Consider the following 17,536-nt stretch of genomic DNA (forward strand, 5'->3'; position numbering starts at 1 on the left):
ACTCTGTCTCTCTCTCACTCACATACACACATGCTCACGCCCCCCTTTCCTGAACTCCTCCTCACTCCCTCCCTCCCTGCTTCCTGTGTGGAAGGGCTCTGTGTCTGGGTCTGCTCCTCCCACTCCACCAGCGCTCAATAAGAAAGTTCAACGCAAAGAAGTTCCTTTCTATTCTGAAGCACTTTTCTGTGTCTCACACCCTTGTCTCACTGCTGGTGTCTCACCCCCAGAAAAGTTATCTGTTCATGACGTAGGGGGTTAAGGAGTTCCATGTGCAGTAATGCTTTTCTGCTCAAAACCAGCCCTGAAATTAGATATCCCTGTCTTTAACAATTTGGTTCGCAAACATAATACAGAAAATAAACATTGTTCATTGAATGTGACATGTCATGCTTCACTTATGGAGCACAGTATTGTATTTTTCTGATTCAAGGCAATGTTCCAAAATGCTGCCAAACTCTTTGTGCAAATTAAAAAGAATATTCCTCTGCACTACCTAAGAGGGCACTTCCATTTCCATTTCCTGTTCAGACCTGTTGTTTGGAATAATCATTCTCTAAATTGGAATAATTGAAAATCCAGTTTGTCAGTGAACTTGTAAATGTTGATTAAAACCCATTGTCACACAAATATCACACAAATTTTAAATTTTACCTTTTAAATGGAATTAGAACAATAATCATAATTAGCAGCGATAAAACATACTTAGCCAAGGAAACGAAAACGTTTATTGTAATAATAATAATAATAATACAGAATCATATGCCTAACTTTAATCAATTCTGCATATGTAACTCGTACGGCAGGGACATGCCTTAGTTCCGGACTCCACGAACATTCTAAGAGGCATGCCTCGGCAATTATTTTACACTTTTTTACTTATTCAACAACCCCTTTACAATTCGATTTGACAAGTGTTGTAAATTAAATATCGACGGCGTGTTCCCAGTGCTACAACTATCCTTATCTTAATTACAGAAATAAATTACCGAATTATTCAATATGAAACAAACAGGCTTCACAACCACCAGGATTTATTTTAATTTAAACCGCGTTCTTCACAAATACTGTCATCACGGCAGGCGTGCAGTGCGTGCTGCGTCATGACGCATCTGCATTACAGAATGGCGGATACGTGTGTGGGTCTTGTGTCATTAACGTTAGCCCACCACAATTCCAGAGCGAACGATTGTACCAAAATTTGACTTTAAATTATTTTAAACGATTGGGGGTATCAGCAAAAGGAGTCAGTATGGCCCACAGATACCTCTTTATATCGAGAGGCTGCAGGCGTATTCTCCAAAGCTCGTTACCCCCAAATGTAGTAAGGACAACTAGTGTATACCTGGTAAGCTCTTCTACTGTGACTACGGAGTTAGCTAGCTAGCCAGTCTGGTACTGTCAACTTTGTATGAATATTGGGAACGAGGCGAGTAAATAAGCGATGATATTTGGCTGTTGTGTATTATCCATCTCAAAGTTTGTTTGTCTATCTCTTTGTCTTGCTGGATTGAAGCTACTGTAAGATTGCATAAATATGACCATGGCAGGCCTGCGAGTGACATTGTTGGGTAGCTAGCTATATAACACTTTTGTGTCTATGAACAGCTGTAGAATTTATTTGTGCATATTCATTTTCTGGTGTGTGCTTGCCTGCAAACTTGGCTATTTCGTTTTATTAGCGAACTATGTTGACAACACGTTGCTCTGTAATGTTTTTTATTTTCATTTTAATAATGCCTAAACTTTTTGAGTAACCAATGCAATCTGGTATCGGAATCGGATACCGTTATCTGCGGTGCCATCTAATTAACATTATTTTGATCAGTGGCTTTCCGTGGTGTCACTCATCTGAGGAAACATAACAGTTGTCATGCCATTCTGTCAGCAGGTAGCGATTTAAATAATTAACATTTACTGGTCTTGAACGCTTCCAATTAAATTTGCCTAAATATTACTAACACGTGTGAGTTTCAACTTATACTTTGTAATTTTCTCTTTGTTTTTCACTACTTACCAAATTCATTTCAATAAGCTACATTTTAAACTAGTGGCAGGGACAGAGGTGCTGACAAGACATATTATACTGACGTGACATCAGTATAATATGTCTTAAGTTAAATTTACACCTTGTTTAATAGATTAGCAATTAAAAACTACCAGACCTACATTCATAACCTTTTGAAGCTAGTCATTCATTTGTCATTTGTTGTTTTAGCCTATTTTGATTCCTATTCAGAGGTCACCCCACATTCAGGTGAATTTGGAAGATAGCAAATTTATTTGCACCTTTGTACTGTTGAAAGACTGACGAAACACATGGAAGACACTATCTGCTGCTATTTATAAAATGCAAGGTAGTCCTTGTGAAAAGTAAGTGGTGTTTCAGGGGAAACTGACTAAATCCACACAGCAATATGCGTTTGCATGATTGAAAGGGGTTTGCATTTAAAATGCTTTTTTTTTTTAAATCATAAAATCCTTGCATTAGGCTAATTTATCTTCGATTTCTGATACATAAATAAAATAAAATGCCCTTTGGAACTGGAATCACTGAGTTTACTAGATTGATAGAATCCCTGAACAGCTCCAGAGAGATGCAGTACTCTAGCAGTCTGTGCTATGTTTATTCATTACTTTTATTTCTGCCTCACGTGAAGGCCTCAGGAGGAGCTGACAGTCAGGTCACGGTTGACAGGGGGACCCTGCTTGCCAGTGCATTGGGCGTCTATGGAAGACTTTGCTCCAAGCACCCAAAAGGTATGACATAAGCCTAACACATCAGTTAGGATTCACTTGTGTGAGCAGGTCTTGGCTTAGTTCACATAATGCTGAAGTTTAGGGTGCGATGTCTCTCACGTTTGGTTGTTGTTAACTGCAATAACTTTGTTTCCTGTTCTTATGGTTTTCCTCCAGGATTTGAGAAGTATTTTCCTAATGGCAAGAATGGGCCTAAAAGCTCTGAGCCCAAAGCAGCCAATGCAGAGGCTAAAGGTATGCCTTTACATTCATTCTGCACAGATAGCTTTGACAGGTATGTACATCAAACAGTGAGCACTAGGTACCCTTTTGTGGTAGGAAAATGGTGAGCATTTTTGGGCTGAATGGCCTATTTTTGTCCATATGTTTGCACCACTGTTTGCCCAGCTTGGACTTCTGCCAGGACATATCTGTTGTTTGAATTCTATATCCACCTAATTGTATTTAGTTTAGGGAAGTTCTGATTAATCAGATTTCTCTCAGAAGTAATATGGCATCTTTACAAGGCATGAGGCTGATAGAGAGATTTGATTGCTTGTTGATGTGCTTTTGCAGAGGCAAAGCCGACCAATGCACAGGGAGCCACTGGAAAGACAACAGGAAGTGGAGGGGGCGGAGGAGGAGGAAGTGGGGGCGGTGGAGGAGGAGGAGGAGGGAGAAGAGGAGGGAGGAAAGATGAGTCGGGTTGGTGGAACCGTTTGCAGAAGGTGAGATATGGTTCTAAGTGAGGGAGAAATTCTAAACACTCTTGTACGTACCATTACTAAGAGAGCAACTCGATTGGCCTTTGTTTCAGCTTTGCCCTCACACTCTGCCCCCATTTTACGTAGGGTGATGTGCCCTGGGACGACAAGGAATTCCGAATGTACTTCCTGGCCGGGGCAGCCTTCTGGTCGGCTGTCGCCTACTATTTGTTCTTCCGAAATGGCGGACGAGAGGTCACCTGGAAAGACTTTGTCAACAGTTACCTCTCCAAAGGAACTGTAAGCATTGGGCAGTGCCTTTTGTTGTTCAACGTTTCTGCCGTTGACGCCACACCGTGATAAATGTTCCTGACTGCTTTGAAATAGGTGTGTCCTGTTTTGAGTTTCTTGCACTTGACCTGTGAACTGAAGTACAGCCATTCTCAACATGGACTCCTCTCTCTACAGGTGGACAGACTGGAAGTGATTAACAAGCGCTATGTTAGAGTCATTTTCACCCCTGGAAAAACACCATTTGATGGAGTGAGTTTATTGCAATGTTTTTATTGTAATCTTTTGCCTGCTTTTGTCAGCGTTCTGCGAGTGGTTACTTGACAAGATTTGTTGACTTAATAACAAATTTAACCAGAATGTAAAGAATTTCAGCTATATTTATCTTTTGCTATTCAGATTAGCAGTGTTTTAGTAAAGCCGAAGACTTAATTCCTTACATTTTAATTCAGAAGTAATTATATTGGTATTACTAATGAATATTGCTTTTTGTGATTATGTTGAGGGCTGCGTTGTTGACAAACTAATTTCCCCTTCTCTATTAATAAAGTATAGCTCACCTCGTCTCATTATCTGAGCCCTTGCTCGAATCTGATAATGTGTCTTATCAGTATGTCTGGGCCAAATGAGAAGGTGCTTCCAGGCTGTTGCTAAGCAATGAATACGCAACTCTTCCTCTCTCTGACATCATTTCCTTTTGTTTCCTAGCAATATGTGTGGTTCAACATCGGCAGCGTGGACACTTTTGAGCGTAACCTGGAGACGGCACAGATGGAGATGGGTATCGAGGGGGAGAACAAACTGCCAGTGGTGTACTCTACTGAGAGTGACGGGTGAGAGTCAGGGCCCCTGTGGGAGGAGCTGGGGACTGAAGGCCCGGTCTGAAGTTGGCGGAGTAGTAAAGTAGTAAAGATTTGCTTGTGGTGAATTTGTTATAGCATATTTAAATGACTCTTTAAAGAGTCTCTGATTTTCCTCAATGAAAGGTTGTATCCTTATTGACTCGTTCACCCCACTGACCTTCTGAGGTAACATCCGGACTTTGTGCTTCTTTGCACATAAATGATTAATTCAGCTGAACGCACTGAAAATGTAATCCTAGGTCCAGAATAGAGCCCTATGAACGTGGAGAAATAAACCTGTCACTCGCCACAAGGGGGTGTTAGTGATCCATCAAGTCATCAGTCCTCATTCACAAATAAGCCCTGCAGCACTGTTCTCACTCTTTCTATCGCAATTGCTAAAGACTTTTTGCCTCCTCCTACCATCATAACAGTTGGTTTTATTTATTTAGGGACAGTATTGCACTTCACTGGGATAAAAGTGAAGGAGATGTTAATGCTAAAGGCCTTTAGCATTAACATTTCCCACACATTTCAAAATCACACATCTCACCTTTTTCTTACAGAAAATTCCGTTCCGCTTGGCCAGTTTTAGTTTAAATTGGAGTCTTGTCAGTAGGGTGTAGTGTCTCGGCATGTGTTTAGTGGATCACTGTATGACAAGGCTGTGCCATCGTGATAAGAGTCTTGACCGACAGTGAGACTTAGAATGAAGACCTTTTCAACCTGAGGTATATCGGCTGAAGCAGTTGCCAAGATTTGAGCCTGCAGCCCCCTAATGACAATCCCAGCTGAATGATCTTTCCCTCCGCAGTGTCCTCTTGGGTTGAATTGTTCCACCACTGCTGTCGAGGCCAAAAGCTTAGCTTTGCGGTGGACATCGATCTCTGGTTAATTATAGCATGCAGCAAACATTGTCGATTGCAGCTTGGAGTAGTTTGGACCAGGCACTTAGATCAATGTTAAATTGATTATGTTGCCTTCAAATTCTGTCCACTGGCTGCATGGTACAGAATCTGTTGGGACCCTGTCTGACTGGGACTGGGTGCTCACAACCTTCCTCATTCTTAAACATTTTGCACAAAAAGTTTTATTAGTGAGAATTTAAATCATACTTAAGTAGAGCAAATACTTAAGTCATACTTTAGTATAGTGGGTATTGAAGTCATAAGTGTAGTGAGCACTTAAGGCGTCATATCCAAAAGCAACTATGCATTGTAAATTGAAATGGGCTGTGCTGTTATGGTGCTCATCCCTTGGAAGGGTAGGTGTTTTGGAATGCTTGTTCAATATTCGAACTGTTGTAGAACTCCATTGCTTTCAATTAGCATTAGTGATTGCTACATCAGCATCGGAATGTTCAGATAAGGACATTCTTGTGACATATTTGTGATCGTACACCTTAAAGGGTTAAATAATCCCCCCCCCCCCCCCAGGTCCTTCCTCCTCAGCATGCTGCCCACTGTGCTCATCATCGGCTTCCTGTTGTTCACGCTGCGCCGCGGCCCCGCTGGCGCGGGACGTCCCGGGCGGGGAATGGGGGGCCTCTTCAGCGTGGGCGAGACCACCGCCAAGGTGCTGCGGGACGAGATCGACATCAAGTTCAAGGACGTGGCGGGCTGCGAGGAGGCCAAGCTGGAGATCATGGAGTTCGTCAACTTCCTGAAGAACCCCAAGCAGTACCAGGACCTGGGAGCCAAAATCCCCAAGGTGAGAGGCGAGGCTTGCATGTGCAGAGGCAGAGAGACTGATGCTCACACACACAGGCACAGACACTGACACTGACACTGACACACACAGGCAGAGACACTGACACACACAGGCACACACAATGACACACACAGGCACAGACACTGACACTGACACACACAGGCACAGACACTGACACACACAGGCACACACACACTGACACTGACACACACAGGCACACACAATGACACACACAGGCACAGACACTGACGCTCACGCACACAGGCACAAACACTGACACTGACACGCACAGGCACACACACACTGACACAGCCACTCACAGGCACACACAATGACAACAACACACAATAGCACAACAGGTCACAACCTTACAGACAGCCCTAGCTAACCCACAGGACACCTAGGCACAGGCAAAAACACCTGACACTGAGAACAGCACAGGCACACCACACGGGGACGCATACAGTACACACTGATTTCTGAGTTCTTGTTCAGCTGGTGTCCCCAGACAGCCACTCTCATTTCCTTTGCAACCCTCCTCTCCTGTTGTCTTTTGTCATCCTCTTCTTCCCTCCTTATCTCTCCTCCTCCTCAGGGAGCGATCCTCACCGGGCCTCCCGGCACGGGGAAGACTCTGCTGGCGAAGGCCACGGCCGGGGAGGCCAACGTCCCCTTCATCACCGTCAACGGCTCCGAGTTCCTGGAGATGTTCGTGGGCGTGGGGCCGGCCAGAGTGAGTGGGATTTATTTTAAAAATATATAATTTAACCTTTATATAATCATGTGGGTCGCCTGAAAACTCGGTTCTCTTTCTCAGTGATGACCTGGGGAATCAAATCATTTATAAACTGGTAAGTTGGTAAGTTGATGGGTGAATTATTGTACATGTACATTTTTGAGTTTGTATCACATTAGGTACATTTAGATTAAATGTATGTGAGTTTTATATATTAGTGATAAGAAAAAGACATAATTCTCAGTGTTGACCTGTTTGTATGTTGTATAAAGCTTCAAAGTAAGCACAAAGGGTTTGTTTTGAATGAATGGGCCTATAAGTGTTCATTAAGAAGTTGAGTTGATTTTTCTTAATTGTCCCGTCTGGCCTAATGAAGACGGGCATTAAGGTCAGGGGACTCTGAGCAGGAAGGGGTGTGCCCTGTGCATGCGATTGTTCTGCGGGTCTGGTGACTGCTGGTTAGAGTCAGTTTGAACCTCACCCCTACTTTGTCTCCAGGTCCGTGACCTGTTTGTTTTGGCGCGTAAGAACGCTCCCTGCATCCTGTTCATCGACGAGATCGACGCTGTGGGGCGGAAGAGAGGCCGGGGCAACTTCGGGGGGCAGAGTGAGCAGGAGAACACACTCAACCAGCTGCTGGTGGAGATGGACGGTGAGGGGGGGGTGAGAAATAGAGAGGGGCGTGGGAGAGAGAGGGGTAAGGGGGGAGATTGTGTGTTAATTTTTGTTTGAATATGAGATCACAATCACGCAACTTATTGTTATCATTTAGCTGTATCGGTATATGTCAGACTTTGACCCTAAAGCACTAAATCAGTTAAGTAGGTAAGCAGTCAAGTCAGAGGCTGAGAGAACTACACTTCTTGAATGCCTGGGCCTTTCCTTTCCCAGGGTTCAACACTGCGACCAACGTTGTGGTGCTGGCGGGAACCAACAGGCCCGACATCCTGGACCCTGCCCTCATGAGGCCCGGTCGCTTTGACCGCCAGATATATATTGGTATGAATTCATGTGCACTCCCTAATAACTAGTCATATTGGCCCTGTTGCTGTTCTTGTCTATATTCTTTTCATATTTGTCCTCTTTTTACATTTCTTTGACCAGACACTCCCACCAAGTTACAGAATCTCTTTTACGAGAAAGACCTGACCAGGAGAGCTGCTCAGTAAATCAATACGATAGCCGACATTAGTGATACACAAAGGATTTGACCCATTGTTAAAACCATTATAGCCTTCCTGCAGGGCCTCCTGGGTTTTTATTTCAGTTTAATTAAGCTTTTCAGGCTCATTGTGTTCTGCAGGTTATTCCAGGACTGAGATGCAAGGCAGTGAAACACTTTCCTGCTTAGTTCAGCACTGACTCTTTGTACCTGGAATTCAGAGGTATCGAGGACGGAAATTATCTGAAGCCTTTACAGCGTACATTACAATCGCATTGTAGGGCACCCGGACATCAAGGGCAGGGCGTCCATTTTCAAGGTTCACCTTCGGCCCCTCAAACTGGACTTGGAGATGGACAAGAACGCCCTGGCCAGGAGGATGGCGGCTCTGACCCCGGGGTTTTCAGGTGAGGCAGGGCTGGGCCTGCGAGGTCCCGCAGATTCCGCACCATTCCTTCCCACGGCTCAGCTGCCAAACCCACACCCTGCTCACGAAAACAAAATGAAAATAAACGTCATTACGGGAACCCTGGGGAGTGTATCTGAAAAATAGTTTACTTTATTTCTAATTTGAGCATGTTTGCCATTAAAACATCATTATGAATTTGGAAAGGGACATGCTGTACATACACCAAGCGCGTAGGATATAGTACATGAATCTCATGAGGCAGGTTTAGTTAGTGTTTGCGAAATGCTTTTCTTGGGGTTTCGTTTGTCATGAAACAGTCCTGGTGGTCCATTATGTGTTTTCTTTGTACTCCTGTTCAGACATAAGTAATGGATCAGCACCTCAGGGCTCAAGTATAGTTCTGTAAATAATAAGACCTGTTGTGCTCTGTCCCAGATATGTATAGTTTAACGGTCACAGGAGAATGATGTCACAGGGCCTACGTTCAGAAGTGTCTCTTTCCTGTGCTGTTGTGGCAGGTGCTGACATCGCTAACGTGTGCAATGAAGCAGCGCTGATAGCGGCTCGACACCTTTCCGACTCTATCAACCAGAAGCACTTTGAACAGGCCATCGAGCGCGTGATTGGAGGTGAGCATGGGATAAGGGTCAGCAGGGGACAAGCTTCCCAAAACGTGCCAGACGTGACGTTCGGCAGGACGCATCGCTGGCTAACAGCGCCACAGCTGGGGAAATAATGAGTTTTTGATGAGAGGACACTCAAGTCAGGGTTCGGGTCAGTTTTGTCTTACAGTTTGGCTCTGGATCAAATGCAGCCTTTTGTTCTATTCTTCTTCCTCGTGTGCACAGTTTAGTGGGGTCAGCAATCACCTAAAGTAACACGCCCGGTTGTTTGTCAACTTGCAGTGTAGTGAACCTCAGTATTCTGAGTGTGTGTATTTAAGTAAAGTTTTTTGTGCCTTGTCAGGTCTCGAGAAGAAAACCCAGGTGTGTGTATTTGAGTGAAGTATTTGTGACTTGGCATGTGTTGAGAAGAAGACCCTGGTGTGTGTATTTAAGTGAAGGTTTTTGTGCCTTGTCAGGGCTGGAGAAGAGGACCCAGGTGCTCCAGCCGGAAGAGAAGAAGACGGTGGCGTATCATGAGGCGGGACACGCTGTAGCGGGGTGGTTCCTGGAGCACGCCGACCCCCTGCTGAAGGTGCGCCCCTTTCAGCACCCCCAAATACCACGGACAGAATGTTCACGCTGTTTACGCTTGTCCATCCTGAGGAGATATATTTTATGATGTCTCCAAGAGCCTGGAGATATCATAAAATCTGTGGTACTGCTCAGGATGATATTATATCATGCATACCATAGATCATTGCACAAAGTGATGCGAGTTAGAGCGAAAGACTTCAAGTGCCCTTTGAGGCTGAAATAAAATGTAATGATTTCCTTAAATAAGTGATGTGTCTAAATTCTCTTCATTTACCTTACCGTTTTTGTTTAGAAGTGCATTACACACTAAATGCTTCCATATTAGATATTTATTTTTGAATCTGGGAATTTTACCGTTTTGGCCGACGGGTTGTTCTGGGGGTGTAACTGGTCTAACATGTCTGTGATTTGTCTGTCTGTGATTGGCTGCCCCCAGGTGTCCATCATCCCGCGGGGGAAGGGCCTGGGCTACGCGCAGTACCTGCCCAAGGAGCAGTACCTGTACACCAAAGAGCAGCTGCTGGACCGCATGTGCATGACCCTGGGGGGCCGCGTGTCAGAGGAGATCTTTTTCGGCAGGATCACCACCGGGGCCCAGGATGACCTCCGCAAGGTCACGCAGAGTGCCTACGCTCAGGTATGGGAGGGGCTTCGCGTGTTTTATTGGGCAGATTTAAGAAAATAAATCTTTCTAACAAATGGTGAACCCTATTAAAGGAGTAAGAAATTGTTTGTTTACATTTGAAGTTTATATTATAATCTTAATGTCATAGTCAGCAGTATTACTTAATTTTTCAACTAAAGCTGAATAAGCACAGAAACTGAGAGACTTGTAACTATGTTTTTTTATTATTTATTCATAAACTTTAGCATTTTGGCTAAACATAAATCAAGCCTGTTTGTTGCAGTGTTTGTTTTCAAAATGATAAATTAAAGCAGAGAGATCAACTCAGGTTCAAACTTGCTCATTCCTTTTCTGTATGGTGTGTGTGTGTGTGTGCGTGTGCTCTGCCCACAGATCGTGCAGTTCGGGATGAACGAAAAGGTGGGCCAGGTGTCCTTTGACCTCCCTCGGCAGGGCGAGATGGTTCTGGAGAAGCCCTACAGCGAGGCCACCGCCCGCCTGATCGACACGGAAGTGCGCCACCTCATCAACTCCGCCTACGAGCGCACCCATGCCCTGCTGGCCGAGAAGAAGCCCGAGGTGGAGAAGGTAAGGCCCCAGGCCTGCACGGCCGAGGAACAGTCTCTGTCAGTGCGGTACGGCTGGTGTACCAGATAGAACAGTTAGAATTTAACTTATATTCCTCTTGTGTAACTGCATTAATGTGTTTTCAGTACAGAAGGGGAAAAAGACAAGCTGAATCTGTATTAATGTGTAGCAAATTGAACTTAATGAATATTGGAAAACCTATCTGCTTCTGTTTTGTCAGTTATTCTCTTTTTAAGTGAAGGGTAAGTGCGATACTGTGCATGGTAATGTGGCCTCCTCGCCCCCAGGTGGCGCTCCGCCTGCTGGAGAAGGAGGTCCTGGACAAGAACGACATGGTGGAGCTGCTTGGGGCGCGGCCCTTCGCCGAGAAGTCCACCTACGAGGATTTTGTGGAGGGGACGGGCAGCTTGGAGGAGGACACCAGCCTGCCCGAGGGGCTGAAGGACTGGAACAAGGAGCGCGGCGCGGACAAGGAGGAGTCCACCGAGGAGCAGGTGGCCCGGCAGATCAAAGGAGGGATGCCTTTCTGAGCCATCCCTCCCACCCCCCTGCACCCCCCCCCCCCCCACCCCCATCCCTCCTCCCAGCCTTGGCTTACGCCCACGTCCCGATCCGCCCCGCCTCTCTCCCAACTGCAAACTCCTGTGCCGGACGTGTGGGCGAACTGTTCTGCAGGGGGTCTCCGGATTGCAGTGATGGGGTGTGTGTCTGTGGGGTTTGAGCGGGTCTTCAGGTTTGCCACTGCCCAGCCACACCTGGCTGCCATTGCTGAGCTCCTGAGGACCAGGAAGGAGAGAGGGCCGAAGAGCTTATTCAGCCTTGCAGGTTTAGAGGGTAATCCAGGACTGTTTTTGCAATGAGTAAATATTAATAATGAATTCCTTGGCTACCATAGGAAAAGGGATGCAGAGTAATATATTTGTCTGAATAGCAGCCCTGGCGATTTACTGATTTATTCTGCTTCTGTGAAGTGGATGTGTTAATCTGGGGTGAAATGCACACACTGGTTTAAAACACGCATCAAATATCATTAGGTGTAGATCACTGTGCTGTTTTAGTATACTTTGTTGCTTTGAATCACCAAAGTGAGCAGTCATTTATCAAACCTGGCAAAAATAAGAGCATGTCATGTGAAAGCAGCTAATAATATGCAAGTTAACCAAATTGTCACAGAGGTAAAAAGCAAGCTGTGCTCTGACTGCGCAGGCGGGGCTCTGGCTGCTTCGAATGTGCTCTGACTTCTTCAACTGTGCTCTGACTGCGCTGACTGTGCAGGCAGGGCTCTGACTATGCAGGCTGGACTCTGACTGCGCAGACTGTGCTCTGACTGTGCAGGCAAGGCTCTGATTGTAGCCTGGGCTTTGACTGCGCAGACTGTGCTCTGACTGTGCTGACTGGGTTCTGACTGTGCAGACTGGGCACTGACTGTGTTCCTAGCAGGGTTTACTGCGCAGTCTGAGTGTTTGTGGCACTGGTTGACGGTGTGGTCACTCCATTCTCAGGCCTCCTTTGTAAACATTTGTTCTGCTTTTTAGTGCCAAAGCCAAACGATGTGATATTTACGCTCCGCTGCAGTGTTTACTGTGATAATCTTTCAGGACATTGCCCTGTCAGTGTCTGACATATCGCAGAGACACACACCTGATGAGGCCTCAGTGCAAAATCTTTGTTTTTCTGTCATTAATTTTTTCCGGGTTGCAGTTACGTAATAATATGTAATTGTGCATTTTGTTCCGTGGTGGAAAATGTTTTTGGCTGCAAAACATGGAAAATACATATTTAAAACCCCAATGAATGAGGGCTGGGGCTTGCCTCTGTGATCTACGTCTTTAGATTCCGCACATCTTCAGGGAATGGCATGTTTAAGGAGCGGGGAATATTAGGTATGTTAGGACCGAACGCTCAGCTTCTGCTGTGGACTTGGATGGGAGGGGGAGGTGGTTATTCCTTATTTTCACAGCTGCCAGCTTACATCTGCTAGTGTGTATAGCCCTGAGAGATCAGTCCTGTAATAAGCCTTTGTCATGTGGACAGTCACATGACTGAACAGGAGCGCATACTCTTTCCAGTTAAAGTAATGAAAAAAGTAACTAATCCAGAAATGCCTGCTGTTGTGTGATTTTATGCGTAGTAACTGAACATTTCATGCGCTGAAAAATTAGAATTTGGTCATTGTTTCAGAGCTGGGGCAGCATTACTGGTCTGGGTGGTCATAGTTCAATTAGTGCTCTTTAAAGCATGCAAGTGTAAGTAATGTAATTTCACAGATGAATGGTCAGATGCCCTGGGATCTCCTGACACAAGTAGCCTGCACTACTGAGGAAACACATTCTTAGTTATTGGACGTGAGCCACAGCACATGACTGTCATATATTTTTTAGAAACTGGGAACACTTGGTTAAAAGTCACAGATCCAAGCTAATCCTCAATGTACTTTTTATTGCAGCCACTCCTGTGGTCTTGTCAGATCAGTATTTCCACAGTAACAATAGTTACAAAAATCAAACTTTTATATAAAAAAAACTTGTACACACACAATACAGTTCAGAAAAAGTAGTGCTGATGAAAACATTTTGTAAAAAAAAGTTTTTAAGGAAAGATTCACTCTGTGAGCTCTTCCTCGTCATCCTCAAAGGTCTCCTCTCCTTCGCTGGCGGTGGCGTCCTGGTACTGCTGGTACTCGGACACCAGGTCGTTGGTGTTGCTCTCGGCCTCGCTGAACTCCATCTCGTCCATGCCCTCGCCGGTGAACCAGTGCAGGAAGGCCTTGCGGCGGAACATGGCGGCGAACTGCTCCGAGATGCGCTTGAACAGCTCCTGGATGGCCGTGCTGTTGCCGACGAAGGTGGCGGCCATCTTGAGGCCGCGGGGCGGGATGTCGCAGACGGCCACCTTCACGTTGTTGGGGATCCACTCCACGAAGTAGCTGCTGTTCTTGCACTGCACCGACAGCATCTGCTCGTCCACCTCCTTCATCGACATGGGCCCGCGGAACACGGCGGCCACCGTCAGGTAGCGCCCGTGGCGCGGGTCGCACGCCGCCATCATGTTCTTGGCGTTGAACATCTGCTGGGTGAGCTCGGGCACCGTGAGGGCGCGGTACTGCTGGCTCCCCCTGCTGGTGAGGGGGGCGAAACCCGGCATGAAGAAGTGCAGGCGGGGGAAGGGCACCATGTTGACGGCCAGCTTGCGCAGGTCGGCGTTGAGCTGGCCGGGGAAGCGGAGGGAGGTGGTCACCCCGCTCATGGTGGACGACACCAGGTGGTTGAGGTCCCCGTAAGTGGGCGTGGCCAGCTTGAGCGTGCGGAAGCAGATGTCGTAGAGCGCCTCGTTGTCGATGCAGTAGGTCTCGTCCGTGTTCTCCACCAGCTGGTGCATGGAGAGGGTGGCGTTGTAGGGCTCCACCACCGTGTCGGACACCTTCGGGGAGGGCATGATGCTGAAGGTGTTCATGATGCGGTCGGGGTACTCCTCCCGGATCTTGCTGATGAGCAGGGTGCCCATGCCGGAGCCCGTGCCTCCGCCCAGGGAGTGGGTGAGCTGGAAGCCCTGCAGGCAGTCGCAGTACTCGCACTCCTTCCGCACCACGTCCAGCACCGAGTCCATCAGCTCCGCCCCTTCCGTGTAGTGTCCCTTCGCCCAGTTGTTACCCGCACCTGTTTGCCCTGCATGGCAACAGAAGAAAAAAAGAAGACGAAGAAATTTGAGAGACACAGTCTAATCCCCCCCAAACCAACTGCCACCAAACCAAATGCCAGTCATTCATCATCTCTCCAGCAGCCGTGGGCTGTTGTGGTTTCAGCAGGGTTTTGTCTCCTTAATCTTATGTCCTCCAGTCTTGGAAACATCCACTGATCCCTCGGCTTCAGCTGTCCAAGTGTGTTCCAAATTTAGCACGCCAAGCCATTTCGGATGGAAGTGTCAACTGAACAAACAGCGACGGCGATAAGCCTCCTCGTATGGAGTATTTAAACTGACGGTCTGTAACACAAAGGCATGCTCATTTAGTGTCTGTACAACCCACGCGTTTTTTTTAACTATGTCAAAATAATCAAGGTGCCTGTGTGCTACCATCTATCGAAATCATCACGCACAAACATTGATAAAATATCTGTAAAACCTCCAAGTTGCCTTTAGCTTTAAAATAAAATGAGTGAAGCTGTAATCCATGCCAGAGCGTAGGTGGCCAACAGCGATGGATCTTATCGGAACTTTGAGCGCGGCGTGAGGTGGTTTAATCCTTCGGACATGACTCCAGTCGACAGCATTCATTATCCCCACCCCTCTCTTTGAACACTGGTACAAAAGGGCAGTGGGGATTATGTTCTGATTCAGCCAGAGATTCAGGCAAACACTCGAGCCCAGGGCGCTGAAGAGGCATGGTAGATAAGAATTAGGCCATGTCCCCTTTAGCCTCCATGGTCCGTGTGGTACTCATTCTTTAGACATGAGGAAAGGCCATCAGAATGACAGCTGGCCTGGTCAATACCACAAACATGCAGTTTAGTGATGGCAATTCCACAGCATGTGATGGACTGTTCATATACTGTGGAACTTAACATAAAATATTTTTCTTAAGAGTGCATTGTGAAAATGGGATTAGCTCACCAAATATGAAATTGTCCGGCCTGAAGAGCTGCCCAAACTGTCCAGAGCGCACACTGTCCATGGTACCGGGCTCCAGGTCCACCAGAACAGCCCGCGGGACGTATCTGTGGGCTACAGGACAAATCCCACAATGCACTGGAGTCGTACTGCAGGTCATCCGCCAAGAAAGTCAGGATCCGGAATAAATGTACTCCCAAAATGTATAACAGCCACCAATGGACTCACAACAGTAAGACAGAAAATGACAGAAAACTGCTTAATATTAACATTGTGCTGTACCTTCAGCACCTGGATACTCAAAAATCAGCAGATGTCATGATGAGAGGAAGACTAAAAGAAGGATTCACTCAGAAAAACTCTGTAGACTTACAGGACGCCTCGTTATAGTACACATTGATTCTCTCCAGCTGAAGGTCTGTGTCGCCAGTGTAGTTCCCAGTTGGGTCAATACCATGCTCATCGCTGATAACCTCCCAGAACTGCATGATATTAAAATGAAAAGCAGGCATATTCCGAATATCTAGGGTTGCACTGCAATAGCTGTGAAGCTGGGTTTTTATTTCTTATAAATAAACAAATGTTGGATAATTGAGTGTTTTTTAAATTTCCCGATTGAAGTATATTGCAGTCATTGGCACTGCATAAGAAAAGGCCATATCTGTTGTTGATATACTAAAAGATAATTGGTCTTTTGAGTGTAATTTCAATTGCTCAAACAGTTAGAAAATATTACAGTTATGACTAACTTCAATAAATAGACTATTTGTACCACTGATAAAAATCATAAAACTTTGGAGGTAATTGCATTAACATGAACAGCTAGTTATCTTAATTAAACCTCAACTTGCCTTGGTTCCAATTTGGTTTCCACACTGGCCTGCTTGTATGTGAACTATTTCCCTCATTGTAGTGCTCCAAGTCCAGAAGAGAGTGAATAGTAGTCTGATGGGTGCCACTGCTCTGACGGAATGACTTGCTGGATCATTGAGTTTATACTCTCAGCTCACACCCACAGCTAGCAGTGCTGAGTGACAAGCCAACTGTTATCTAAAGACTATAGAGCAGGGGTATCCAGTCCTATCCAAAAATGACTGGTGTGGGACCAGTTTTAACCCAGCAGTAACACGCCTGATTTGACTTAACAAGGTCTTTATTGAAGATCATGGTTTGTTAATTAGTTGTATCAGGGGTCCTAGTTTTGGGCTAAAACATAAACCTGCCCCCACATTGGCTTTTTTTCAGATAAGATTGGGCAGCTCTGCTATAGAGCAATCTCTGGACTTCCTTATGTATTATTCTCTGGTTTCCCCCCAGATTACAAATTCAGCTCCCAAAATCAAATGATAAATTCAGGCCAGGCTTTATTAAAGATTTGTCCTTAACATTGACCAATAATTAAGCTTGTCAAGTTCAACCATTAATAAATGTCACAGAGACAAGTCACAGAGTGTACCAATGTGTCGGTACAAGCTGAACCACCACTGTGCAATCAATAAAAGGCTGTTTCACATTAATTATTACTCTTTATCATTTTTTATCAAAGATTTTCCCCACTTCCTGTCATTTTAATACCCAGCTTCCCACTGTGGTGAGGACCACAGAAACCCTGCACATCTTCCATGTATGCTCACATGGAAGGCTATAAATGGATCTTTTCTGTGCCTTCTTGGTGAAAGGGCACTTTTATATTCCTGTGAGTGATTTTCTCCACTTAGCAAGTGTTCCTATCCAGAGTTACTTGTATAAGTGATTGTAATGCAATGTCATTTTGGCTGAAACTTTGTCAAAATGGCTGGCCTGCAAGAAAGATTATTATGATTATTTTCAGCACTGACGTGACCGTTGCTATGGGAGACATGCCCTTTGTGAATTGCTATTGTATTTTTAAAGTCAAGTGAGCAGTTCTGTCTGGTATGAAAAATA

General features: G+C 45.6%; 2 protein-coding genes across 2 annotated transcripts; one reads left to right on the plus strand and one right to left on the minus strand.

Moving 5' to 3' along the window:
• The first annotated feature begins 1,089 nt into the window (after window positions 1-1,089).
• Window positions 1,090-12,800, plus strand: LOC135260933 (AFG3-like protein 2). Its single transcript, XM_064346686.1, has 17 exons — window positions 1,090-1,348; window positions 2,661-2,760; window positions 2,917-2,994; window positions 3,316-3,467; window positions 3,591-3,743; window positions 3,912-3,986; window positions 4,443-4,567; window positions 6,013-6,286; window positions 6,882-7,019; window positions 7,521-7,674; window positions 7,914-8,021; window positions 8,466-8,591; window positions 9,112-9,222; window positions 9,675-9,790; window positions 10,229-10,429; window positions 10,811-11,005; window positions 11,293-12,800. The coding sequence occupies exons 1-17, from the start codon at window positions 1,253-1,255 to the stop codon at window positions 11,533-11,535; spliced, it is 2,445 nt and encodes an 814-aa protein (XP_064202756.1). The 5' UTR covers window positions 1,090-1,252; the 3' UTR covers window positions 11,536-12,800.
• Window positions 12,801-13,429: 629 nt separating this feature from the next.
• LOC135260934 (tubulin beta-6 chain-like) lies at window positions 13,430-16,696 on the minus strand. The gene is made up of 4 exons (XM_064346687.1): window positions 16,462-16,696; window positions 15,984-16,092; window positions 15,614-15,724; window positions 13,430-14,670 (listed from the first exon to the last, which is right to left on the minus strand). Exons 1-4 carry the CDS (start codon window positions 16,516-16,518, stop codon window positions 13,607-13,609), a joined length of 1,341 nt encoding a protein of 446 aa, XP_064202757.1. The 5' UTR covers window positions 16,519-16,696; the 3' UTR covers window positions 13,430-13,606.
• Between the last annotated feature and the right edge of the window lie 840 nt (window positions 16,697-17,536).

Source organism: Anguilla rostrata, chromosome 8 (genome assembly GCF_018555375.3).
Source record: "Anguilla rostrata isolate EN2019 chromosome 8, ASM1855537v3, whole genome shotgun sequence".
NCBI lineage: Eukaryota > Metazoa > Chordata > Actinopteri > Anguilliformes > Anguillidae > Anguilla > Anguilla rostrata.